We start from the raw sequence: 26,922 nt of genomic DNA on the forward strand, positions 1-26,922 counted from the left end.
GGGATCATACATCAATCCAAACCCAGGAAACTGTGGTAGCAGCATTCAAAAGCCAATTATCAATGCTAATAACTTTGAATTGAAACCTCAGCTCATAACTCTTATCCAGAACAACTGCTCTTTTGGAGGGAGTGCCCAAGAGGATCCTAATGAGCATCTCACTAAATTCCAAAGGATATGTTACACAATTAAATCTAATGGTGTTCATCCTGACACCTATAGATTACTACTATTTCCATTTTCTTTGAGGGACAAAGCATCAAAATGGCTAGAATCATTTCCCAAGGAAAGCTTGACCACCTGGGAAGATGTAATGAGCATATTCTTGATGAGGTTCTACCATTCACAAAAAGTAAACAGGCTAAGAATGGAAGTACAGACATTTAGACAGTAGGATGGTGAGACAATTTATGAAGCTTGGGAGAGATTCAAGGATTTGGCAAGGATATGCCCCCTGATATGTTTAATGAGTGGGTGCAGATCCATATCTTCTATGAAGGGCTGAATCCTGATTGAAGAGGCTAGGGGAGTCCTAGAATTAAACCATATGGATGCAATCCTGGCTTAGAACAAGATGATCACCAAGCAACTGGCTGAATTGACCAAGCAAATAGAGAAAAATCAGGCCGCAGCAATCCATACTCAACCATCACCTCAATAAGAGTTGGAGACAGAAGAATGAGTTAACTGGGAGGAAGCTAATTACCTTGGAAATTCATCTAGGCAAGCTAATGATCCGTATTCTAAAACCTATAACTCTAGTTGGAGAAACCACCCAAACTTTGGGTGGAAAAACCAACAAAACCAAGGCCAAGAGCTTAGAACAAGATGATCACCAAGCAACTGCTGAATGACCAAGCAAATAGAGAAATCAGGCCGCAGCAATCCATACTCAACCATCACCTCAATAAGAGTTGGAGACAGAAGAATGAGTTAACTGGAGGAAGCTAATTACCTTGGAAATTCATCTAGGCAAGCTAATGATCCGTATTCTAAAACCTATAACTCTAGTTGGAGAAACCACCCAAACTTTGGGTGGAAAAACCAACAAAACCAAGGCCAAGACCACAGACCATACAATCCAACTCAGTATAACAACTCAACTCACCAAAACTCCAACCAAAGACCATACCAGACCATACAAAACACTTACTCACAGCAACCATACCAAAGCCACAACAACCACTCTCAACACCCCAAGTCCAACCAACCATCACCACATGATAAAGATAGAATATCTAGAATGGAAGCTATGATTGTGAATCTTTGCAAAGAGTCTGAAGCCATGAAAAAATTCCGGGAAGAAGTGACGGGGAGTATAAACAGCCGAGGAGAGGTTATTAAGAACCTCGAATCTCAAGTAGGACATCTTTCACAGCAGATTCCGAAGTCCACTAATAGTTTCCCAAGTGACACAGAGAAAAACCCAAGAGGGGAAATGAAGAAGATGAGATGGGAAGAGTGTAAGGCAATTACTCTTGCAAATAAAGAAATCCTGGTAGAAAATACCAGTAAATCAACAGAGCACAACCAAGGGAGTTCCCAGAATAACTTGGAGAGAAAGGAACAGGAAACTGGATATGTACAAAGAAAAGAATCAACAGGGAAGGAAATTCAGAAATTTGTGCCAAGGGCACCATTTTCGCAAAGACTCCTGGGAGGTGAGAAGGAAAGGTCGTATTCAAGATTCCTAGATATGTTTGCATCTCTCAGTGTTAACATCCCTTTTATCAAAGCTCTCCAACAGATGCCTACATACATCAAGTACATGAAGGAGCTGCTGACCAAGAAAGGAACCTTAAAAGGAGAACAGACTGTGACAATGAAAAAGGAATGTAGTGCCCTCATCAAGAAAGATGTGCTCCTAAAGAAAAAAGATCCAGGGAGCTTTCATATTCCCTGTGTCATAGGAGAAACAAGAATCGACAGAGGATTTTGTGACCTAGGAGCTAGCATAAATATGATGCCTCTATCTCTTATGAAGAAGCTGCAAATCAATGAGCTGAGATCCACTGATGTAATCATACAATTGGCTGATAAAACTCAGAAGCAGGCTGAAAGAGTAGTCGAAAATGTGCTGGTGAAAGTGGGAAACTACTTCCTCCCCACAGACTTTGTTGTTCTGGACATGGAGGAAAGTTGCCTCCATCCCATTATTCTGGGGAGACCATTTCTAGCCACTGGTCGAGCACTCATTGATGTAGAACAAGGAGAGTTGATACTAAGAATACATGATGAGCAACTCACTTTCCAGGTCTTCAAGCCCATGCATGAATCTGAGCAAGAGAGCAAGAAATTAAAGGAAGAATACATGGAGAGCTTTCTAAAGGAGAATAGCAATGAACCATCAGACAAGCATCTGAAGTTTCCCTTGATAGATAAACAAGAAACTCAAGAGATGAAGCAACCAATGGAGTTCAAGGAAGAGCTGAAGCCAGGAGAATCAGGAAGAGCAGCTAATAAGGATCTCCCTAACACAAGAGTCAATGGAGCACTAATGGACGAAGAGAAAAGAGTTGTGAAGAAATTGCCAAGAGGATGGAGAAACAAGAAGGTGCCTACAGAAGGTTTCTCCCCTGAAGACAAGGTGATATCAATCCACCAGCCACCAATGCCACCCCATCTTCCAACCATTCCATCTCAGTTACCTCAAGTATTCACAATCAAAAAAGTCCTTTCCCTAGAGCATTTGGAGATTATTAAGGAATCAAATGGGGACAGTTTCATAGTGAGAGGAGAGGACCTCAAGCATTACAAGCCACCGTAGTAGTAAACCAACTGTCAAGCTAATGACACTAAAGAAGCGCTCTATGGGAGGCAGCCCATGATTTAATTAATTGTTTTTAAATTTTCACTATGAATAATACTTGTTGCTCTAACATGAATTCAACTTCTCATAAACAATTTTGACAACTATCCTTGACATTGTGAAGCATATGATCCAATCCTAAGTTTGGTGTGCTTATAGGCACACTAAGACACCTTTCAAAAATGATGATCATCTTGCTATTTTGACATGTGTTTCTTGGAATATATAGCCAAACATTAAGTTTGGTGTGCGATATATTGCAAGAATAAAGTCATGAGAGTCCAAGTTCTTTTGAGTCTTGAAAGTCATACAAGTGCAACAACGTTTATAATTTTTAGTTCATGTTTAGAAATAGAAAAATAAAGTGTTCCTTATAATGGTTCAATCAAAAGTGACACCTTGAATCATAAAGCCAAATACTAAGTTTGGTGTCGTCCAAAACTATGTAAAGCACAAAAGGAGTCACGGTTGGTTAAATAATCATGTGAGACAATAGTCAAAGTTTTAGTTTTAATTTTAAAGCATTGCTTGCCATGTATTTACCGCCACTTATTTTAATTCTTTCCTTTGTTTTGACATGATGGATAGGTATGCAGAAGAATAGCATGATGAAAGGGACAAGGCAATGAATGGTGAAGATAGTATGAGGACAAAAAGTAGGCCACATGGTTTGGAAGGATTCTTCTTGGGAATGAAAAGTAGCACATCTTGAGAAGAGAAACTTAGAAGATCGAAAAGATATGCTCAACGAAGAGGAAACTTTTGTCTTCATTCAACCTTACATGCACACCGTTCATTCATAAACTTGCTCAAAGAATCCTAGCCATCCATTCTTCATTAAAGCTTACTATAAATGTCCTAACTTGAACCATGCATGTGAAATAGAGTTTCACACCTCTTGTACTTAGGAAATTTACTTCTTGTATTCTCTAAGACCAAGACCCAACAACCGTGTTCGATGTGCAACAAATCATCTTTGTTCACTTATTTCCATGACATTACCTTTCCTTCAAACCCCTCTTTCAGCGAGATTGCATAACACTAGCCATACATCCTCATAAAACCTTCAACCTCCATTCGGGTGATCATAAAGGAAACTATGGCATCTTCTTCAAGTTCCAAAAGAAGAAGAAGAAAGGAACCCATGGTTGAAGAAGGTGAAAATGAATATGATCGATGGAAGTTCAGATCATGGTACCATCAAATGAAACTTGGGTGGATGAATGACAAAAAGATATATCCAGAAGTCTCTTTCCAGCTACCTGATGATGGGTGCCTAGAGATAAATGCCAACACCATGAAAGAGTAAATGGAAACCCAGATTATGATGAAATCTCTAGTGATATCTGTGTGGTGAATGCTGACTGGGAGAGGGACAATCAAGGAAGGCACAAGTACTTGAAAAAGGGAGATCTCATCCCTGAAGCAAAAGGTTGGTATGAGCTGAAAAGGAGATCGATTCTGGGCACAGTGAACACCTCAGAAGTTAACACGCAAAGGGCTGTCATGTTACACTACATAATGGTGGGGGGAGAGATAAAGGTCCACGAGATCATTACAAATGACATTCAAAAGGGTGCAGAGAAAAATTCTGCTGAAGCCTGGCTCCATTATCCAAGCACCATTATGAGCTTATGAATAAAGGTCAGAGTACCACTGGAGGATGCACACCCAACCTGGCTGTATCCAAGCATGCCTATGACCCTCGAAAGGATGATGAATGTCACAGAGGCACAACAGAGTCAAAGGCCACAAAGAAGGAGAAGGAGAGAAGAACCAAGGGAGAGACTAGCAAGCAAGCAAATGAGAAAAAGAAGAAAGACAAACATGATAAAAAATGAAAGGTGGACTTGCTCCTTTGTTATTCTATTCAATAAAGAAAGAACATGTTTATTTTAGTTAATAGTTAAATGTTAGTTTAGGACATCAAGCATTTTATATGTTTAAGTTTGCAATAAGTATGCTCGCCTAGGTGTGTGAGTTTTACTTTCGCTGCTTGAATGCTTGTCTTGTCCCCTGAGCCTTTTCAATTTCAATAAAAGAAATATTTGAACAAGAAGAAGAATAGTTCCTTTTTAGCAAGAAGTGAAACAACCGTAAGTGGTGTTATGTATGTTTGATTGTGTAGTAGCTCACTCATAATGAATAAAGGATAGATTGCTCACTTTTTAGTAAACACTAGCATGCTGTCTATGAATCTTAGTAAATAAAAGTCCTTGGATGAAAGAAAAACAAACAAAAAGAAGGAAAAAGAAAAGCCAAAAGTGGCAACAAAAACAAAATAAAGCAAGGAATAAGGCTAGACACCAATAGCTTGGACCTTAAGACATATGCCTGTGGTGTATTTGTACTAGGATATGCTTGGATGATTAGGTTCTATGGAGTGCTTTAACACTTGGTAACTTGGGTTAACTAACACAGGATTATCAACCAAAAGTCCACTATCAAGAACAACCTAGTTACAAGACATTTAGTATCCCAAAGAGGTGCTGGGCATCAATGTTCTAAGAAGAATTGTAAGCCAAGTGTCTGTAGTGAATATATGTTGAGTACAAATAAGCTAAGAAACTGCTACAACACATGATACTGAGCTAAAACTTACACGGAAAGAAAATAAAGAAAAGTAATTACCAAGGATGAGTGAATAATAAGAGGTCATAGCAGTATGTAAATTGATGCTTGAAGGAGACATTGTATGCCTAAAGATCAATAAGAAGTGAACTACTGCATTTTCTGCTAAAACCCCATGAACTAATAATAATGACTTACTGACATGAACATCCCCTTCTATTTCATTCTTTCTTCTTAATAATTCAGTACTTGCTTAGGGACAAGCAAGATTTAAGTTTGGTATTGTGATGCCAGGGCATCATAGGCTAGTTTTACTAGCCTTTTTCTTTGTTTTTAATAGGTTTTATGTAGTTTCTTGAGTTATAAGTAAGCAAATTGGGTAGAAATTCATGCATACCTAGATTCATCTAATTATGATTAATTTGATGCAATTTCATGAGAATTATGCTATAATTACTTGTGTGCTAAGAATGATTAGAATTCTCATGACTTTAGCAAAGCTTTGATGCATGTGTTGGTTGATGATAGGTGAAAGAAAGTACGGAGGAAGGTTGGAGAAGGAACTTGGAGAAGATGAAGAAGAAGCAACGTTGGTGACCAAGTTGGACCACCAACGTCGCCTCCAATGTTGGAAGAGGGGCAAAGCAAGTCTCTGCATGATTTACTGATGTTCAGGTTTGAGGGAGCGTTGGACATCCAACGTTCCCCCCAACGTTGTGATGAAAAAGTCAATTCTGGAGCTAAATGAATTTTGAGTGATGTGTACGCTTCTATGACGCGTACGCGTGAATGAGCAAAACTTCTTTATCCACACGCAAGCGTGCCGCACGCGCACGCGTAGAATGGCAAAAATGGCCATTCGGCCATGCCTAGACCTTGTACTTATGTATTTTCAATGGTGGAGTTTCTACACACCATAGATTAAGGGTGTGGAGCTCTACTGTTCCTCGAGTATTAATGAAATTACTACTGTCTTCTATTCAATTCATGCTTATTCTTATTCTAAGATATTCATTCGCACTTCAACCTGATGAATGTGATGATCCGTGACACTCATCACCATTCTCACTTATGAACGCGTGCCTGACAAACACCTCCGTTCTACCTTTGATTGAATGAGTATCTCTTGGATTCCTTAATAAGAGTCTTCGTGGTATAAGGTAGAATTATTGGCAGCCATTCCTAAGATCCAGAAAGTCTAAACCTTGTCTGTGGTATTCCAAGTAGGATCTGAGATGGGATGACTGTGACGAGCTTCAAACTCGCGAGTGTTGGGCGTAGTGACAGACGCAAAAGGATCAATGGATCCTATTCCGACATGATCGAGAACCGACAGATGATTAGCCGTGCTATGACAGCGCATTTGGACCATTTTCACTGAGAGGATAGGAAGTAGCCATTGACAATAGTGACGCCCTACATACAGCTTGCCATAGAAAGGAGTAAGAATGATTGGATGAAAGTAGTAGGAAAGCAGAGATTCAGAAGCAACACAGTATCTTCATGCGCTTATATGAAATTCCCACCAATGAACTACATAAGTATCTCTATCTTTATTTTATGCTTTATTTATATTTATATTCGAAAACCATTATAACTATTAGAATCCGCCTGACTGAGATTTACAAGATGACCATAGCTTGCTTCATACCAACAATCTCCGTGGGATCGACCCTTACTCACGTAAGGTTTATTACTTGGATGACCCAGTGCACTTGCTGGTTAGTTGTGCGAAGTTGTGAAAAAGAGTGATATTACAATTGTGCGTACCAAGTTGTTGGCGCCATTGAGATCACAATTTGGTGCACCAAGTTTTTGGCGCCGTTGCCGGGGATTGTTTGAGTTTGGACAACTGACGGTTCATCTTGTTGCTCAGATTAGGTAATTTTCTTTTCAAAAAGTTTTCAAAAATCTTTCAAAATTTTTCTTTGTTTTCTTTTTTCCAAAATTAATTTTCGAAAAAATCGAAAAAAATTAATAAAATCATAAAAATAAAAAATATTTTGTGTTTCTTGTTTGAGTCTAGTGTCAATTTTTAAGTTTGGTGTCAATTGCATATTTTTAATTTTCTAAAAATTTTCGAAAAATTCATGCATGTGTTCTTCATGATCTTCAAGTTGTTCTTGATAAGTCTTCTTGTTTGATCTTCATATTTTCTTGTTTTTGTGTCTTTTGTTGTTTTTCATATGCATTTTTGAATTCTTAGTATCTAAATATGAAAAATTTCTAAGTTTGGTGTCTTGCATGTTTTTCTTTTCTTGAAATTTTTTCAAAAATAAGTCTTGATGTTTGTTCATACCCTGACCGAGCTCTCCAAACTCGGGAAGTTCGCAGAAGGTCCGACCTCGTCCCAAAGGCCCACGCCTAAGGTCGGACCTCGGACAAATAAAGAAGAAGGCCCATCAAAAGGAACGAAGCCCAAAACCTAAAGGCCGAAAAAGGCCTAGGAAAGGCGGTTCCACAAAAGATAGAGATAAGACTCCCAAAGATAAGATAAGATAAGAATATCTTATCCAGGGAAGATCACGACCAACCACTATAAATACACTGGAGCACCCAGGTATAACTCATACTCTAATTCTACTCAATATCTGCTTGGACCCATGCTAACTTAAGCATCGGAGTGTCATTGCAGGTACAACCCCCAGCCGCTCAGCACACCAAGCTCGGGTCACGGAACCCCTACCTCGGGTCTTGCCAGACGACCGAGCTACACGTTTCAGGTAACCCTCGGAACCCCTACCTCGGGTCTTGCCAGACGACCGAGCTACACGTTTCAGGTAACCCTCGGAACATTGGCGCTGTTGCCGGGGACCCTGGAAGTCATCCCTTTACCATGGCGGACGACCCTCCCAACAATAACCACGCTACATCAGAACAAGAAGAGGAAATTGACACCGGAGAACGACCGGACAGCCCTCTATCACCACGCACTCCAGGAGGAAACAAACAGAATCGCCCAAAGACATCACTTCCAAACAAAAATCCACAAAATCCCGAAAAAGAAGAGAGCTCAGAAATTCTAGAAGCAGTACGGGCACAGCAAAACCGACTGAAACAACTCGAAGAGGACATAAAAAAGCAGAAAGAAACTGAACAAGATTTGAGAAGGGAAGCTCGCAAGCGCAGAGAGTTAGAAGAAAAGCTGCGGAAGATAGAGGCCGAGTTGAAAGACCGGACGGAACGCGGCACCACCCCGAAAACAACCATGATCCCTTCACGCAAGAGATCATGAAGGAGAAGGTACCGCGAAACTTCAAACCACCTGATATGGATCTCTACGACGGCACCACCGACCCAAGTCACCACCTCAGCAACTTCCGAAGCAGAATGTACCTGGTCGACGCCTCCGACGCGATTCGGTGCAAAGCCTTCCCCACCACTCTCACCAAGTCGGCCATGAAGTGGTTCGACAACCTGCCACCAGGATCAATCTCCAGCTTCGAGGACCTAACCAAAAAATTCCTAACAAGGTTCTCTATTCAAAAGGACAAGGCAAAACATGCCCCCAGTCTACTCGGGATCAAACAGGGTAACCAAGAAACTCTCCGAGAATACATGGAGCGATTCAACAAAGCCTGCCTGGACATACAACACTTGCCCACTGAAGCAGCCATCATGGGACTAGCAAACGGCCTAAAAGAAGGACCATTTAGCCAATCCCTATCCAAACGATACCCGACCTCCTTATACGAGGTGCAAGAGCGGGCAGAAAAATATATCAACATGGAGGAAACCTCCAGCTAAGAGACTCTTCTAGGAAGGAATCAACCTACCCACTCCGAGACCGAGATCGAGAACAGAAAAAGAAAGAAGAGTCCAACTCGGACAAACCACGGAAGTACCATAGCTACACTCCCCTCCGAGTTTCCCTGGTAGACGTCTACAGAGAAGTATGCCACACCGAAAAAATCCCACCGCCCCGACCTTTAAAACACAAGAGAGCGGGGAGAGATCGGTCCGAATACTGTGAATACCACAAGCTCTACGGTCATTCTACTAATGACTGCCACGACTGAAGAATGTTATAGAAAAGCTAGCCAGAGAAGGAAAACTCGACAGATACATAGCGGAAAAAGGAGAAGAGACCAAAAGAGAAGGAGGGGAGATAACGAGGATCGGGCCGAACAGACCCTGCGAACCCCTGAAAGGCACATACACATGATAAACGGAGGTTTTGCAGGCGGAGGAACATCCAGATCCTCGCGAAAAAGACACCTCAAAGAGATCTATCATGTCCGAGAAGACAATCCCCTGCCCGAGCTGCCAACCATCTCATTACCCAAGAAGATGCTCAGGGGATAATACCCGGCCACGACGATCCTATGGTGATCACCATTATCCTAGCAAACGCCAACTTACATCGAACCCTGATTGACCAAGGAAGCTCAGCAGATATCCTGTTCAAAGCGGCCTTCGACAAGCTCGGACTTGAAGAAAAAGAGCTAAAGGCCTATCCCTCCGACCTATTTGGGCTAGGGGACACCCCGATCCACCCTTAGGATACATCTCGCTACACACTACCTTCGGAAGAGGCGAGCAATCTAAAACGTTAAGCATCGACTACATTATAGTCGACGTTACCTCAGCATACAATGCCCTCATTGGGCGACCAACCCTAACAGACTGGCAGCTGTGGTCTCAACCCCACACCTCTGTATGAAGTTCCCTACCGCAAGGGAATCGCCACCCTAAAAGGCGACCAAAAATTAGCACGGCGATGCTACAACGAAAGTCTAAGCCTAAAAGGGAAAGAAGTCAACACAATAGAACTCGGGCGAGTTCAAACCCGAGAAGACCTTCGGCCACAACCAGAGGGAGAAACCGAAAGGATCTAAATCGGGAACACACCTGAAAAAGTAACAAACATTGGAGCAAACCTCGAAGCAGGCCTAAAGGAGGAACTCATAACCCTCTTAAGGGAGAATTCCGACCTCTTCGCCTGGAAGGCCTCCGACATGCCAGGCATAAGTCACGACCTGATGTGCCATAAGCTATCAGTATACCCGGGATCCAGACCCGTCCAACAGAGACGCCGGAAGCTCGGACCCGAGCGCATGCAGGCAATAGAAGAACAGGTACAAGCACTGCTAGATGCAGGATTCATTAGGGAAGTAAAATATCCCCTATGGCTCGCAAACGTGGTCCTGGTAAAAAAGCCCAACGGAAAATGGAGGATGTGCGTCGATTACACGGATCTCAACAAAGCCTGCCCCAAAGACCCATATCCACTACCAAACATCGACGCCTTAGTCGACGCAGCCTCAGGCTACAGATATCTCTCCTTCATGGATGCATACTCGGGATACAATCAAATCCCGATGTACGGACCCGACCAAGAAAAGACCTCGTTCATAACCCCAAGGGCAAACTACTGCTACGTAGTAATGCCCTTCGGGCTGAAGAACGCCGGGGCAACCTACCAGAGGCTAATGAACAAAGTATTCTCAGAGCACATCGGGCTACAGCTAGAAGTGTACGTCGACGATATGCTGGTAAAGACACAAGAAGACAGAAACTTGGTTCCCGACCTCACAAGTGTCTTCGGCACCCTCAGGAAACACAACATGAGACTTAACCCGACCAAGTGCACCTTCGCCGCAGAAGCCGGAAAGTTCTTAGGCTTCATGCTGACTCAAAGAGGCATCGAAGCAAACCCGGACAAATGCCAAGCGATACTCAAAATGAAGAGCCCGACGTGTGTCAAAGAAGTACAACAACTAAATGGAAGGCTAGCCGCCCTATCAAGATTCTTGGCAGGATCAGCGATAAAATCACTACCTCTCTACTCACTCCTAAAGAAAGGGAAACCCTTCTCATGGACCCCGGAGTGCGAAAAAGCCTTCCAAGAATTCAAGGAATTCCTCGGGCAGCCACCAATCCTAACCCGACCTTTAAAAGGGGAAGAGCTCGTATTATACCTCTCGGTCGGACATCGGGCAGTTGCTTCAGCATTAATACGAGAAAATGACCAAGGACAACACCCATATACTTCGTAAGCAAGGCACTACAAGGGGCCGAATTAAACTATCAGAAAATAGAGAAATTCGCCTACGCCCTAGTATTCACGGCTCGGAGGCTCCGTCCCTACTTTCAAGCCCACACCATCAAAGTCCGGACGAACCAACCCATGAGACACATCCTACAAAAAACAGACATGGCAGGACGAATCCAACAATGGGCGGTGGAACTGTCCGAGTTCGACCTCCACTATGAAGCCCGGACTGCCATAAAATCTCAATATCTAGCCGACTTCATCGCAGAATATACTGAGACCCGGGAACCCCACTCTCGTGGAATCTGTATGTCGACGGGTCCTCAAACAAAACAGGAAGCGGAGCCGGTGTTATACTCGAAAGCGACCAAGGAACACGGATAGAGCTATCCTTAAAATTCGAGTTCCAGGCTTCAAACAACCAAGCCGAATACGAGGCCCTACTAGCAGGACTAAAGCTAGCCGAAGAGGTCGGAGCCCAGAGAATCACGATCTTCAGCGACTCCCAGGTCGTCACATCACAAGTAAATGGAAGTTACCAGGCCAAAGACCCTACTATGAAAAAATACCTGGACCAAACACAGGCACAATTACGACACTTCCCGGAAATACAAATCCAGCACATACCTCGGGAACAAATGCCCGGGCAGACGCCCTCTCGAAGCTCGCTAGCACCAAGCCCGGAGGCAACAACAGAAGTCTCCAAGAAACCCTACAATCTCCCTCCGTGCTAAGAGAGGAAGAAACGTTAAATATATCCAACCAACAGCAAGGATGGATGACCCCATACTCAACTACCTGAAGTCAGGAACTCTCCCCATAGAAAGAAAAGAAGCTAAAAGGCTTACAAAGGACGCCCAGAATTATACGCTAATTCACGACGTATTATACAGAAGAGGATTCTCAAACCCCCTCCTTAGGTGCGTTCCGACCTCAGAAACAAAGGGCATCCTCGAAGAAGTCCACGAAGGCATGTGTGGGAACCATCTCGGAGCTCGGGCACTATCCAAGAAAGTAGTCAGGGCCGGGTCTACTGGCCGACCTTACAAAGAGACGCGACAGAGTTTGTGAAAATATGCCCCCCTGCCAAAAACACGCCAATTTTCACAAGGCACCGCCCGAAGACCTTATCAGCATCACTGCGCCATGGCCCTTCGCAAAATGGGGACTCGACCTACTCGGCCCGTTTCCACAAGGACCGGGGCAAGTCAAATACCTCATAGTAGGGGTCGACTACTTCACAAAGTGGATCGAAGCCGAACCCTTAGCCACTATTACGGCTCAGAAAAGCCGTAAATTCCTATACAAAAACATCGTCACGAGGTTCGGAGTCTCCTACTCCATCACAACAGACAATGGAACACAGTTCACGGACACAAGTTTTCAGAACTTGGTGGCCGAACTAAAAATCAAACAGCAATTCACATCGGTCGAGCACCCACAAGCCAATGGACAAGCAGAGGCTGCAAATAAAGTCATCTTGGCCGGGTTAAAGCGAAGACTCCAAGAGGCCAAAGGGGCGTGGGCCGACGAACTCCCCAGGTACTATGGGCATATCGGACAACCCCGCACTCTACAACGGGAGAATCCCCATTCCGGCTAGCTTACGGGATGGAGGCAATGATTCCTATCGAAATAGATGAAGGGTCGCCCAGAGTCATCTTCTACAACGAAAGAGGCAACCCACAGGCACAAAGGGAAGAACTCGACCTCCTCCCCGAGGTCCGAGAAAGAGCCCGAATCCGAGAAGAAGCCTTAAAACGGCGAACGGCCCTCAGATACAATCAAAAGGTAATAAAGCGAAGCTTCTCCAGTCACGACCTGATTCTAATCCGAAATGACATCGGAACACAAAAGTCGGGAGAAGGAAAGCTAGCCGCAAATTGGAAAGGGCCCTACAAGGTAACAGAAGTCTTAGGGACAGGCTACTACAAAATATCCGACCTAGAAGGCAATGAGCTGCCCAGGACCTGGCACGCCTGTAATCTAAGACGGTACTACAGCTAGAAAAACTTAACCCGAGGTGTACTCTTTTTCCTACAAGGGTTTTTTAATGAGACACCCGGTTAAGTAGGATACCCGACCTAAAGGGTAAACACTTTGTAAATATTCTTTCTTTTTAATACTAATCAAATTTCTCTATTTTCTCTTCCTCATGATGAAGCAAATCCTAGAAAGTACCCCACCAAGGCGCATTAATTTATGCTCGGCAAAACGCAAAAAATCATTTGCCAAGAGACCATACAAGGTCGGCAAAGATAAAGCGACGAGGTTCAAATTAATGTGAGAAGTTATAAAGTAACTCTGAAATGGCTCGAAAAGCCAAATAAAAAAGAGGTTACAAAAATAACTTAAAAAGGCCGACCAAACGACGAAGTCGGACCCAACAAAGGGAAAAGTTATAAAGTAACTCTAAAATGGCTCAAAAAGCCAAATAAAAGAGATTACAGAAATAACTCAAAAGAACCGACCAACGACAAAGTCGGACCTAACAAAAAGGAGGTACTCGAGCACCCGATGTCCGAGAAAAAGCTCGGCCCGAGAAAGAAGCCTTAAAACGGCAAGAACCAGGATTTCGAAAAACGCTTACTAAAAAGTTGCTTTACAAAAGCAACTAAAAAGTACAAAGCGAAAAGAACGAAATCGAAAGAAGTTTCAAAACGCTAGCTAAAAAGTTGTTATCCGAAAAACAACTAAAAAGCACGAAAGCGGAGACATAAAGTCAAAACGCTAGCTAAAAAGTTGTTATCCGAAAAACAACTAAAAAGCACGAAAGCGGAAACATAAAGTCAAAACGCTAGCTAAAAAGTTGTTATCCGAAAAACAACTAAAAAGCACGAAGGCAGAAACCAAAGGTCAAAACACAAACACCGCATAATAAAGTCACCACAAGTGGCTAAATAAAAGCAAAAGGTGTCCAAAAGTGTTCACAAAAGCCATCCAACAAAAAGCCCACAGGCCGGGCAAACCACTAAAAAGATCACAGAGGATCAAGGTCCTTTCCGGTCTCCGCATCAACAGAAGGCTGCGGAGGGAACATCGAAATCGGGACTGCATCGACAGCACCATCATCCCGGCTTGAAACCTCCACACCAGATCTATCCTCAGCCAAAGGTGAAGTCGGGTTCACAACCGGAACCTCGGGGTCGGACACCGGAGCCTTGTGGTCGGACACCGGAACCTCATCCTCGGCAGGAGCAGGAACAATCTTTCCCTCCACAACAATGTTTTCCGTACTGAATAAGCTCAGATCCAGGTCGGGAGCAAGAACCCGGACCTGATCCCTCAAATTCACAAACATAGCGTCCATACCCTTGGCCACATTATCTTCCAGCTCGTAAAAATCATCCCGAGCAGACTGCAACTTCTCCTTCGTCTCCACAAGCTCGGCATACAGCTTAGTATAGTTCTCCGTCGCCACCCTCGCCATCTCCTCAGATGTCTTCGCCGCCGCCACAGCCGCGGTGGCCCTAGTTTTCTCTTCCTCCAAAGAGGCCTCCAGCTCAGTAATCCTGGCAGCCTTCAGTTGACTAATCTTATCAAGCTCGGACCGTGCCTTCTCAAGTCGGGAGCTGGTCGCCCCAAGGGGAGCTTTCTTGAACTCCCGAACAATAGCGGCATGAAGACTAGCCATCCGAACACAGCTCCGCGCCATATACTGAAAGTGATGCTCCATAGACGCATCATCAGTAGAAATAAAGGTCTGGGGGAGAATGTGCTGCTCAATCCAACCAAGAGCGTCAAAATCCTTATCATTGAAACCGGCAAGCTCTTGAGAGGTCTTCTGTTTCTTGGGGGGAGGACCCGAGGTCGAAGACGGGGAAAGGTGACCGGGTCCGGAGGTCGGAGGATCTTGAGTTATAGCTCGGAACTGAGGAGTCGGAATGGTCTTCGACCGAGTCTGAACACCCACGGTAGTCTTCTGCGGAGAAGATCGGGCAGAAGCCTCAGCCTCGATATTCCGAGCAGCCGCAGACTTCTTCGACCGACGAAGGAACTTCATGGAATCAGCCTGAGAAGACATCTCTGCAGAAACAAAAGAAAGGGATTATCACAACAGAAAAACCTCCAAAACGAAGCCAAAATACTAAGATGAAATCTCAAAGAGGTCGGGAACTACCTAACTCGGAACGGAGAAGGCTTGGATCTCCCAACATTTTCTTCGTATCCAAGTGAGGTGCCCGACCCCATAAACTGCTCAACACCCACAAAAGCCTGCTCCACCTCATCTAGACTCTCAAAAGTATACTTAACCGACACTACATTCTCCTGCCAACAAAGAGGAAAAGAAGGCTCCCCACTCTCATCTAGAAAGAAAGGTCGGACATCTCCAGCAGCCCGGACCTTGAAATAGTAGTTCTTGAAATCATGAAACGACTCATCATACAAGGTACAAAACTTCTTTCCCTGGTTAGCCCTAAAAGAGACCCAGGACACCTTCCCAGCACCCGACCCCGGCTTCGTCAACACGAACAGATAGGAAAAAAGAGAAACAGAAGGGGAGACGCCCAAAAACTGACACAAAGTTGAAACAGCTTTAAAAACGCCCAAGAATTTGGATGGAGTTGCGTAGGGGCAAGGTTACAAGACCAAAGGACCTCGGACTCCAAGTCGGTAAAAGGAAGTCGTACACCCAGCTTAGAGAAAAAACAATCGTAAGCATAAAAGAATAGCTTCTCGGAACTTTCTAAAGGCGGAAGCACACTCTCTCCTCGGACTCCGGGGCTACTAGCTCATAATCCCGCTCAGACTCCCTGTTCTCACAAATACTACACTCCCTACGGAACCTAACTAGATACTCAGAATCTACAACAGAAGGGACCCTTAGAGGAACAGGATCTACCCAACCAAGACCACTCGGAATCTTGGTCGACATTGCTTGAAACACCTTTCGAGACATAAAAAATCTTGCCTACAAAGAAGAATACAACAGCAAGCCAAAAATCACATAATAGGCAGACAGCAAAAAACCCATTCAGCAGAAGCAAGAAAACAAAAGTTCTTTTAGAAGAAAAAATGCAGTAACCCGAAAACAAAGTACCAAGAGAAAAGAGCCCCCCCACATACAAACAACCAAAACAATGGCGGCGCCTCTTTTCGGGGCAACCCCAGCATAGAAGAAAAAGAAACAAAAGCATATGTGCACAGCGAAAGTAAAGACGAGAAACAAACCTGGAAGAAAGGAAGAAGACGACGAGCTCCGATGCAAGAAGAACGAAAACAGCGGCGCAGAGGAAACCCCGAAAAACAACGCACAGAAAGAATCGGAGAAGAAGAACAGAGAGAAAGAAGGAAGATGCTCGAAAGAGAGGTGGCGAAAAACCCAGAAAAGGGAAAGGGAACAGAATAAACAAAGAAAATGAGGAAAGGGGCAAATAAATAATGCCTTCACAGAGCCCGAACGGAAATCGAGGAGAAACGGTAAAAAGCAATAAATGCTGAAACGGCCATTTTCAAATTTTGAAAAGACGACTATGCCCGAGCTCGACCTCTCAAAAGGACGAACTCGGACAGGGGCACTGTTCATACCCTGACCGAGCTCTCCAAACTCGGGAAGTTCGCAGAAGGTCCGACCTCGTCCCAAAGGCCCACGCCTAAGGTCGGACCTCGGACAAATAAAGAAGAAGGCCCATCAAAAGGAACGAAGCCCAAAACCTAAAGGCCGAAAAAGGCCTAGGAAAGGCGGTTCCACAAAAGATAGAGATAAGACTCCCAAAGATAAGATAAGATAAGAATATCTTATCCAGGGAAGATCACGACCAACCACTATAAATACACTGGAGCACCCAGGTATAACTCATACTCTAATTCTACTCAATATCTGCTTGGACCCATGCTAACTTAAGCATCGGAGTGTCATTGCAGGTACAACCCCCAGCCGCTCAGCACACCAAGCTCGGGTCACGGAACCCCTACCTCGGGTCTTGCCAGACGACCGAGCTACACGTTTCAGGTAACCCTCGGAACAATGTTCATCTTGATCTTCAAAGTGTTCTTGGTGTTCATCTTGACATTCATAGTGTTCTTGCATGCATCATTGGTTTTGATCCAAAATCTTCATATTTTGGGTCATATTTGTGTTTTTCTCTCTCATCATTAAAAATTCAAAAATAAAAAATATCTTTTCCTTATTTTACTCCTAAAATTCGAAATCTTTGGGTTGACTTGGTCAAAAATTTTTAAAATAAGATGTTTCTTGTTAGTCAAGTCAAGATTTCAATTTTAAAAATCTTATCTTTTCAAAATATTTTTCTTAATTTTATTTCATGATTTTCAAAAACTTTACTAACAATTAATGTGATTGATTCAAAATTTTGAAGTTTGTTACTTTCTTGTTAAGAAAGGTTCAATTTTTAAATTCTAGAATCATATCTTTTAGTTTCTTGTTAGTCAAGTAATCAATTTTAATTTTAAAAATCAAATCTTTTGCAAAATAAATTTCAATCATATCTTTTCAATCATATCTTTTTCAAAATCATATCTTTTTCAAAATCAATTTCAAAAATCTTTTCTAACTCCTTATCTTTTCAAAATTGATTTTCAAATCTTTTTCAACTAACTAATTGACTTTTTGTTTGTTTTACTATTTCTTATCTTTTTCAAAACCACCTAACTACTTTTCTCTCTCTAATTTTTGAAAAGCACCTCCCTCTTTTCCAAAAATATTTTTATTTAACTAATTGTTTTAAATTTTAATTACATTCCCTTTTATAAATTCGAATTTTAACTTTAATTTAAAATAAAAAAATATTTTTCTTTTATTTTAGTTAATTTTCGAAAACTCCCCTCTCTCATCTTCTTCTATTTATTTATTTATCTACTAACACTTCTCTTCTACTCAAAATTTGAACCCTCTTCTCCCCTCTATCTGTGTTCGAATTTTTCTCCTCCTTCTTCTATTCTTTTCTTCTTCTACTCACATAAAGGAATCTCTATACTGTGACATAGAGGATTCCTCTTCCTTTTCTGTTCTCTTCTTTTTCATATGAGCAGGAGCAAAGACAAGGACATTTTTGTTGAAGCAGATCCTGAACCTGAAAGGACTCTGAAGAAGAAGCTAAGAGAAGCTAAAGCACAACAATCCAGAGAAAATCTTACAGAGAATCTCGAAAAAGAAAGAGACATGGCCGAACCCAATAACAATGGTGGAGGCGCAAGGAGGATGCTTGGTGATTATACTACACATACTTCTAATTTTTATGGAAGAAGCATCTCAATCCCTGCCATTGGAGCAAACAATTTTGAGCTGAAGCCTCAACTAGTTGCTCTAATGCAACAGAACTGCAAGTTTCATGGACTTCCATCAGAAGATCCCTATCGGTTTTTAACTGAGTTCTTGTAGATCTGTGATACTGTTAAGACTAATGGAGTAGATCCTAAAGTCTACAGGCTCATGCTTTTCCCTTTTGCTGTAAGAGACAGAGCTAGGACATGGTTGGACTTACAACCTAAAGATAGCCTGGACTCTTGGGATAAGCTGGTCACGGCCTTCTTGGCCAAGTTCTTTCCTCCTCAAAAGCTGAGCAAGCTTAGAGTGGATGTTCAGACCTTCAGGCAAAAAGATGGTGAATCCCTCTATGAAGCTTGGGAAAGATACAAGCAGTTGACCAAAAATTGTCCTTCTGACATGATTTCAGAGTGGACCATTTTTGATATATTCTATGATGGTCTATCTGAGTTCTCTAAGATGTTACTGGACCATTCTGTAGGTGGATCCATTCACCTAAAGAAAATGCCTGCAGAAGCTTAAGAACTCATTGACATGGTTGCAAATAACTAATTCATGTACACCTCTGAGAGGAATCCTGTGAGTAATGGGACGCCTCAGAGAAAGGGAGTTCTTAAAATTGATGCTCTGAATGGATTGCAAAATGTTAACTCAGTAAGTCAACATGATTTCTTAGAGTCTGAATGGATTGCAAAATGCATCCAAAAGTACTAAAGAAGCATCTTCTGAAGAAGAAGCTTATGATCCTGAGAACCCTGCAATGGCAGAGGTGAATTACATGGGTGAAGCCTATGGAAACACCTATAATCCCTCATGGAGAAATCATCCAAATTTCTCATGGAAGGATCAACAGAAGCCTCAATAAGGCTTTAATAATGGTGGAAGAAACAGGTTTAGCAATAGCAAGCCTTTTCCATCATCTTCTCAGCAACAGACAGAGAATTCTGAGCAGAGCCCCTCTAGCTTAGCAAACATAGTCTCTAATCTATCTAAGACCACTTTAAGTTTCATGAATGAAACAAGGTCCTCCATTAGTAACTTGAAGGCACAAGTGGGTCAGCTGAGTAAGAAAATTGGTGCACGAATTTGTGATCCGCACAACTAACCAGCAAGTGCACTGGGTCATCCAAGTAATACCTTACGTGAGTAAGGGTCGATCCCACGGAGATTATTGGTTTGAATCAATCTATGTTTATCTTATTATTCTTAGTCAGGATATTAATTAAAATTATCAGTTGGAATTATTAGATTGGAAAAATAAAAGAGAATCAAATCGTTACTTGGTATGCAGTAATGAGAAATATGTTGGAGTTTTGGAGATGCTTTGTCCTTTGAATTTCTACTTTTCCTTGAAGTCCTCTTCCCACATGCAGGGTCCCTTCCATGGCAAGCTCTATGTAGGGTGTCACCGTTGTCAATGGCCACTGATGAGCGGATGATTTGTATACTTTTTGGCATTGTTTTTAGTATGTTTTTGATATGATCTAGTTAGTTTTTAGTATATTTTTATTAGTTTTTAGTTAAAATTCACTTTTCTGGACTTTACTATGAGTTTGTGTGTTTTTCTGTGATTTCAGGCATTTTCTGGCTGAAATTGAGGGACCTGAGCAAAAATCTGATCCAGAGACTCAAAAGGACTGCAGATGCTGTTGGATTCTGACCTCCCTGCACTCGAAGCGGATTTTTTGGAGCTACAGAAGCCCAATTGGCGCGCTCTCAACGGCGTTGGAAAGTAGACATCCTGGGCTTTCCAGCAATATATGATAGTCCATACTTTGCCCAAGATTTGATGGCCCAAACCGGCGTTCAAAGTTACCTCAAGAAATCCCAGCGTTAAACGCTGGAACTGGCACCCAAATGGGAGTTAAACGCCCAAACTGGCACCAAAGCTGGCGTTTAACTCCAAGGAGAGTCTCTACACGAAAAAAGCTTCATTGCTCAGCCCAAGCACACACCAAGTGGGCCCGGAAGTGGATTTTTATGTCATTTACTCATCTTTGTACACCTTAGGCTACTAGTTTCCTATAAGTAGGACCTTTTACTATTGTATTTGGACATCTAGATCTTGGTAGCTAACTTTGAGTTTTATGCTATCCTAGATCATTGGGAGGCTGGCCATTCGGCCATGCCTAGACCTTATGCTTATGTATTTTCAACGGTGGAGTTTCTACACACCATAGATTAAGGTGTGGAGCTCTGCTGTACCTCGAGTATTAATGCAATTACTATTGTTCTTCCATTCAATTCCGCTTGTTCTTTATCCAAGATATCACTTGTTCTTCAACATGATGAAGGTGATGATTGACGCCCATCACCATTCTCACCCATGAACAAGGTGACTGACAACCATTCTTGTTCTACAAGCATCTGAGGCTTAGTGAATATCTCTTGGATTCTTCGGAATCTTCGTGGTATAGGCAGGACCTGATGGCAGCATTCAAGAGAATCCGGAAGGTCTAACCTTGTCTGTGGTATTCTGAGTAGGATTCAATGATTGAATGACTGTGACGTGCTTCAAACCTGTAACCTACTGGGCGTTAGTGACAGACGCAAAAGAGTTATTCTATTCCGGTAGGGGAGGGAACCAAACCGGTGATTGGCAGCACTGTGACAGAGTGTGTGCATTAGCTTTCACTGCGCGGATGGGAGGTAGCTGCTGACAACAGTGAGACCCTACACGAGCTTGCCATGGAAAGGAGTAAGAAAGGATTGGATGAAGGCATTAGGAAAGCAGAGAGACGGAAGGGAAGGCATCTTCATACACTTGTCTGAAGCTCTTACACCAATGATATACATAAGTATCACTATCCTTATCTTTTATGTTATTTTCGTTCATCATCATATACATTTGAGTTTGCCTGACTAAGATTTACAAGATGACCATAGCTTGCTTCAATACTAACAATCTCCGTGGGATCGACCCTTACTCACGTAAGGTTTATTACTTGGACGACCCAGTGCACTTGCTGGTTAGTTGTGCGAAGTTGTGTAATGCCATGGTATTGAGCCACCAAGTTCTTGGAGCCATTACCGGGGATTATTTGAGTTGTGAAAAAGTATTGTTCACAATTTCGCACACCAAGTTTTTGGCGCCGTTGCCGGGGATTGTTCAAGTTTTGAGCAAGCTTTTGGTAACATCAGTGCCAAGATCCGGCAACAACATCAAGTTTTTGGTGTTATTGCCCGGATTGTTTAGGCTGGACAACTGACGGTTCATCTTGTTGCTTAGATTAGGTATATTTTTTTTTCGAAATTCTTGAAGATGAATTCTAGAGTTCATGATGATTTGTTGAAATCTGGCTGGCTGAGAAGCCATGTCTAATCTCATTGGACCGAGGTTTCAACTTATCACCACAAGAACTTGTTGATTCTCATCAATTTTGCTCTTGGAGCAGTGATCTGCTAAGATTTGGCTGACCTCTGGTCATGTCTAGTGTTTTGGACCGAAGCTTTCTTTGAAAGCTTGGCTGGCTGTGAAGCCATGTCTAATTCCTGGACCGGAGTCTTAGACTAGCATTGCACTGATTCCTGGAATTCTCATTAAGAATTTTGATACCTTTTCCCACTTAATTTTCGAAAAACACAAAAAAAAATTTACAAAATCATAAAAAGACCAAAAATATTTGATGTTTCTTGCATAAGTTTAGTGTCTCATCCTAAGTTTGGTGTCAAATGCATGTTTTTGTTATAATTTTCGAATCCATGCATATATTTCTTTGTTTTGATCTTTGAATTCTATTGACTTGAAGCATTTTTGTCTGTCTCATATGCATTCTCATATTGTTAGTGTCAGTAGTATACAAACTGCTAAGTTTGGTGTCTTGCATGCATTGTTAATTGATTCCTTTTGCATTTTGATTATTAAAAATCCAAAAATATTTTTAATTTGTGTCTTTTCAAGTCAATGATACAAAGAATTGAAGATTCAGAACATACTGCAGAGGAATTACACAGAAAAAGCTGAGCATTCAAAAATGCCCAGTGAAGAAGGCAGACTGGCGTTTAAACGCCAGCCAGGGTACCTGGTTGGGCGTTTAACGCCCAAAAAGGTAGCATTTTGGGCGTTAAACGCCAGAATGTATACCATTCTGGGCGTTTAACGCCAGGATGGTGCTAGGGGGAAGATTCTGTTTTCAAAATCAATTTTTTTTCAAGTTTTCAAAGTTTTTCAACATCAAATCTTTTTCAAATCATATCTTTTCAATCAAATGTTTTCAAAATTAATTTCTTTCCTTTTTCAAAGATACTTACTAACAATTAATGATTTGATTGAAACATCACAAGATTGTTACCTTTTCTGTTGAGAAAGGTTTAAATGTTTCAAATCATATCTTTTCTTGTTAGGGAAGTCATTAATTTTTAAAATCAAATCTTTTTAAAATTGTTTTCAAATCATATCTTTTGAAATTGTTTTCAAATCATATCTTCTCAATCACATCTTTTTTTAAAACCATAACTTTTCAATTAAATCTTTTAACCACATCTTTTCAAAATAGTTTCAATCAAATCTTTTAATTTCTAATTTCAAAATCTTTTTCAAAATCACTTGATTTCTTTTTCACTTTTAATTTCGAAAATATCAATCAAATTTTCAAAATGTTTTCAAATCTTTTAAATGAATTTTCGAAAATTCTCTTCCCTCCTTCCCACATCCTTCTATTATGGAGTACACTCCTTCTCAATGCACAATCGAACCTTATCTAATTAAAGTTCGAATTCTTCTTCTCCTTCTTCTTTCTATTTCTCTTTTCCTCTGACACCTCAAGGAATCTCTATACTGTGACATAGAGGATTCCACATTTTCTTGTTCCCTTCTCTTTCTTATGAGCAGGAGCAAAGACAAAAGCATTCTTGTTGAGGCTAATCCTGAACCTGAAAGGACCTTGAAGAGAAAGCTAAGAGAAGCCAAAGCACAACTCTCTTTAGAGCACCTGACCGAATTCTTCAAGGAAGAAGAACAAATGGCAGCCGAAAACAACAACAATGCCAACAATGCAAGGAAGGTGCTTGGTGACTTTACTGCACCTACTCCTGATTTCTATGGGAGAAGCATCTCTATCCCTGCCATTGGAGCAAACAACTTTGAGCTTAAGCCTCAATTAGTTTCTCTAATGCAACAGAATTGCAAGTTTCATGGACTTCCAATGGAAGATCCTCATCAGTTTTTAGCTGAGTTCTTGCAAATCTGTGACACAGTCAAGACTAATGGGGTTAACCCTGAGGTCTATAGACTGATGCTATTCCCTTTTGCTGTAAGAGACAGAGCTAGAATATGGTTGGATTCTCAACCTAAAGAAAGCCTGGACTCTTGGGAAAAGCTAGTCAATGCCTTCTGGCAAAGTTCTTTCCACCACAAAGATGGAGTAAGCTTAGAGTGGAAGTCCAAACCTTCAGACAGAAGGATGGAGAATCCCTCTATGAAGCTTGGGAAAGATACAAACAATTAATCAGAAAATGTCCCTCTGACATGCTTCTGAATGGAGCATCATAGGTATTTTCTATGGTCTCTCTGAACTATCCAAGATGTCCTTGGATAGCTCTGCTGGAGGATCTCTTCATCTGAAGAAGACCTACTGAGGCTCAAGAACTGATTGAAATGGTTGCAAATAACCAATTCATGTACACTTCTGAAAGGAATCCTGTGAACATGGGGACTAGTCAGAAGAAAGGAGTTCTTGAAATTGACACTCTGAATGCCATTTTGGCTCAGAATAAAATATTGACTCAACAAGTCAATCTGATTTCTCAAAGTCTGTCTGGAATGCAAAATGCACAAACAGTACTAAGGATGCTTCATCTGAGGAAGAAGCTTATGATCCTAAGAACCCTTCAGTGGAAGAGGTAAATTACCTGGGAGAACCCTATGGTAACACCTATAATTCTTCATGGAGAAATCACCCAAATCTCTCATGGAAGAATCAAGAGAGACCTCAACAAGGTTTCAATAATAATGGTGGAAGAAACAGGTTTAACAATGGTAAACCTTTCCATCATCTTCTCAGCAACAGACAGAGAGCTCTAAGCAGAATCCTCTGACTTAGCAACCATGGTCTCTGATCTAATCAAAACCACTCAAAGTTTTATGACTGAAACTAGATCCTCCATTAGGAATTTGGAAGGACAAGTGGGTCAGCTGAGCAAGAAAATTACTGAACTTCCCCCAAGCACTCTCCCAAGTAACACTGAAGAAAATCCAAAAGGAGAGTGCAAAGCCATAAATATGGCCGAATTCTGGGAGGAAGAAAGGTAGTGAACGCCACTGAGGAAGGCCTCACTGGACGTCCACTGGCCTCCAATGAGTTCCCCAATGAGGAACCTTGGGAATCTGAGGCTCAAACTGAGACCATAGAGATTCCTTGGACTTACTACTGCCTTTCATGAGCTCTGATGAGTATTCTTCCTCTGAAGAGGATGAGTATGTCACTGAAGAGCAAGTTGCTAAATACTTGGAGCAATCATGAAGCTAAATGACAGGTTATTGGAAATGAGACTTGGGAGGATGAACCCCTTTGCTCACCAAGGAACTGGATAATTTGTCTAGGCAGCAATTGCCTCAAAAGAGGCAGGATCCTGGGAAGTTTCTATACCTTGTACCATAGGCACCATGACCTTCAAGGGCCTTGTGTGACTAGGGTCAAGTGTAAACCTCATGCCCTCTCTGTAATGGAGAAATTAGGGATCTTTGAGGTGCAAGCTGCAAAAATCTCACTAGAGATGGCAGACAACTCAAGAAAACAAGCCTATGGACTTGTAGAGGATGTTCTGGTTAAGGTTGAAGACCATTACATTCCTACTGATTTCATAGTCCTAGAGACTGGGAAGTGCATGGATGAATCAATCATCCTTGGCCGACCCTTCCTAGCCACAGCAAAGGCTGTGATTTGATGTGATAGAGGAGAGTTGATCATTCAATGAATGAAGAAGCCTTGGTGTTTAGGCCCAAGGATATCCCTCTGTCATCATGGAGAAGAAGCATGAAGAGCTTCTCTCAAAACAGAGCCAAACAGAGCCCCCACAGTCAGACTCTAAGTTTGGTGTGGGAGGCCACAATCAAACTCTAAGTTTGGTGTTGGGAAGTTCCAACACGGTTCTGAGCATCTATGAGGCTCCATGAGAGTCCCTGTCAAGCTAAAGACATTAAAGAAGCGCTTGTTGGGAGGCAACCCAATGTTTTATAATTAATTATTTTCTTTTGTTATTTATCTTTTTTTAGGTTGATGATCATAAGAAGTCACAAAACAATGAAAAAGCAAAAACAAAATGAAAAACAGAAGAAAAAGCACACCCTGGAGGAAGATGCTGCTGGCGTTCAAACGCAGTCAGCCTAGCAGTTGGGCGTTTAACGCCCAGTCTGGCGCCCTTCTGGGCGTTTAACGCCAGAAAGGGGCACCAGACTGGCGTTAAACGCCAGTAAAGGGCAAAAACCTGGCGTTAAACGCCAGGAATGGGCACCAGCCCGGCGTTTAACGCCAGAAAAGGCTCAAAACGTGGGATTTTGATGCCATTTGGTGCAAGGATGCCTTTTCCTTGACACTACAGGATCTGTGGACCCACAGGACCCTACCATCACTCTCTCTCTTCTTCCCCATCACCAATCACCTCAACACCTCTTCCCAAAAACCCCTCACCTATCAAATCCCATCTTTCTCTTCACCACTCACATCCATCCTTCATAAAACCCCACCAACCTCACCCTTCAAATTCAAACCACTTTCCCTCCCAAACCCACCCTCAAATGGCAGAACCCTCATCCCCCTCTTCCTATATAAACCCCTCTTACCCCTCATTTCCCACTACTAAACACCACTTCTCCCCTCCTTGGCCGAATACACCACCATCTCCCTCTTCCTCATTTCTTCTTCTTCTACTCTCTCTTTCTTCTTTTGCTCGAGGACGAGAAAACATTTTAAGTTTGGTGTGGTGAAAGCGTTGCTTTTCGTTTTCCATAACCATTTATGGCATCCAAGGCCGGAGAAACCTCTAGAAAGAGGAAAGGGAAGGCAAAGGCTTCACCTCCGATCAGGGAGATGGATAGATTCCTCTCAAGGGTGCATCAAGACCACTTCTATGAAGTTGTGGCCTTGAAGAAGGTGATCCCGAAGTCCCCTTTCACTCAAAAAGGGTGAATATCCGGAGATCCGCCATGAGATCCGAAGAAGAGGTTGGGAAGTACTTACCAACCCCATTCAACAAGTCGGAATCTTGATGGTTCAAGAGTTCTATGCCAATGCATGGATCACCAAGAACCATGACCAAGTGTGAACCGGATCCAAGAATTATCTTACTATGGTTGGGGGAAATACTTGGATTTTAGTCGGA

The 26,922-nt window shown here is 42.3% G+C and overlaps 1 protein-coding gene and 3 non-coding genes across 4 annotated transcripts; 1 reads left to right on the forward strand and 3 right to left on the reverse strand.

The window, feature by feature from the left end:
• Nucleotides 1-358: 358 nt before the first annotated feature.
• Nucleotides 359-465, reverse strand: LOC130959161 (small nucleolar RNA R71). The gene has a single exon (XR_009078256.1). It is a non-coding gene; the product is annotated as a small nucleolar RNA R71 (small nucleolar RNA).
• Nucleotides 466-1,243: 778 nt separating this feature from the next.
• On the forward strand, nucleotides 1,244-2,767 carry LOC130957043 (uncharacterized). Its single transcript, XM_057883945.1, has one exon. The coding sequence runs from the start codon at nucleotides 1,244-1,246 to the stop codon at nucleotides 2,765-2,767; it is 1,524 nt and encodes a 507-aa protein (XP_057739928.1).
• A 16,133-nt stretch (nucleotides 2,768-18,900) lies between these two features.
• On the reverse strand, nucleotides 18,901-19,009 carry LOC130958685 (small nucleolar RNA R71). Its single transcript, XR_009077794.1, has one exon. It is a non-coding gene; the product is annotated as a small nucleolar RNA R71 (small nucleolar RNA).
• Nucleotides 19,010-23,968: 4,959 nt separating this feature from the next.
• On the reverse strand, nucleotides 23,969-24,076 carry LOC130958328 (small nucleolar RNA R71). The gene has a single exon (XR_009077456.1). It is a non-coding gene; the product is annotated as a small nucleolar RNA R71 (small nucleolar RNA).
• Nucleotides 24,077-26,922: the final 2,846 nt, after the last annotated feature.

Source organism: Arachis stenosperma, chromosome 10, assembly GCF_014773155.1.
Source record: "Arachis stenosperma cultivar V10309 chromosome 10, arast.V10309.gnm1.PFL2, whole genome shotgun sequence".
NCBI lineage: Eukaryota > Viridiplantae > Streptophyta > Magnoliopsida > Fabales > Fabaceae > Arachis > Arachis stenosperma.